We start from the raw sequence: 1,428 nt of genomic DNA on the forward strand, positions 1-1,428 counted from the left end.
TTAATTATAATGCTTAGATACTCGTTGATGTGACCTTGCTGATATGCAGTTTTCCAATAACCACCATCGGCCCAGTTTAACCGCACCGTGAATTCCTTTATAACTATAAATAATCCAATGACACTGATACAAGGTTCTAAAAAATAATCTACGAATGAAATTTTACATTTCTTTGCTCATAATCATTTGTTCATGATCATTCCATATATTCGTCTACATTTTCGTAATCTATATTCATATATCACGATCAGTGGTATTTACGCGTGACCACCAACCGATTTCAAGCTTTTGTTTTCGACTATTTCACAAGTTTATGCTTATACGGCGTATTATTCGAACTCATACAGCCGCTTAATCCCTTCGAAGCATTATAACTACAGCATACGACAACCTTTTGTGTCCCCGATTATTGCATCAGAAGAAAATATATATCGTATCGCTTGATGTTTTCATGATTGAACCTCCTGCGTTTAATTCTTGTATCTTTGCAGAATATCAATCATTAATGTTGTTATTAATACAAATATATGACTAAATCTTTTTGTAACATCAATAATTTTTTACTGATTCTTATATTTTTTAATATTTGACAATATAGATTAAATATATTCTTTGAATTTAAGAATGTTTCAGTTTTAAAGCAACTTTAACATTTACAAAACATATTAAATCATAAACAAATCACAATATAAAATTTATACAATATATGCATAGTAAATAAGTAAAATTGAATTAAAATTTTTGATTAGATTTCAATAAAGTTAAGTTAGATTTATAAAGTTTTGAAACTTTCTTAAATTCAAAACTAATATTTGTTATTTATAAAATATTATAAAATAAAAGGATCGATAAAAAATGTTTAATATTTTAAAATAAAAGAAAATATATAAGATCCAAATATTGTTTCGAAGAATTAAGCATAAAATGTGATATATGAATAACGAACTTTGTCACTCGAGTCGATCGAAAATTAACTCAACAATCCCGAACATATCAGACCGTATTTATATAAGCAACAATAGAAAACCCGAACAATAGGACGGTCCGTGGAATCCGTGTAATCGTATTACCCTTGTTCCCCCTTTGAAAATCGGTTCTCGGCAATCAGATACCTTCATGCTCCAGCGTAGAATTATGCTCGATGTACCTGTGACAAACGACTCACCGATGCCTCGCGATGCGTCGCCAACATTCCGGGAACGGGCAGGAAATGCATTTAAACGTGGAAATTTTTGGGCGCAGTCAGAGGATGCCGACCAGGAAAGACCGTCTTAATGTCGGAGGGAGAGGTGCGTGGCCTTTGTCTCAAGTCACGGGAAATTTTCCTTCAACAACCGATCCTGCTCGAATTGGAGGCGCCACTTAAGATCTGCGGTGATATTCACGGCCAATACACTGACTTGTTACGGCTATTTGAATATGGCGGTT

General features: G+C 33.2%; 1 protein-coding gene across 2 annotated transcripts in view; it reads left to right on the forward strand.

Annotated features, from left to right (window-relative positions):
- The window catches only part of LOC102673661 (serine/threonine-protein phosphatase PP1-beta catalytic subunit), a 7,714-nt gene that overhangs the window by 2,452 nt on the left and 3,834 nt on the right, over window positions 1-1,428 (forward strand). For both annotated transcript variants that reach the window (XM_031513053.1, XM_006620955.2), the window contains one exon: window positions 1,243-1,425. In XM_031513053.1, coding sequence (XP_031368913.1) covers window positions 1,243-1,425 — 183 coding nt within the window. The remainder of the gene's footprint in view (window positions 1-1,242; window positions 1,426-1,428) is intronic.

Source organism: Apis dorsata, unplaced genomic scaffold (assembly GCF_000469605.1).
Source record: "Apis dorsata unplaced genomic scaffold, Apis dorsata 1.3 scaffold_570, whole genome shotgun sequence".
Lineage (NCBI taxonomy): Eukaryota > Metazoa > Arthropoda > Insecta > Hymenoptera > Apidae > Apis > Apis dorsata.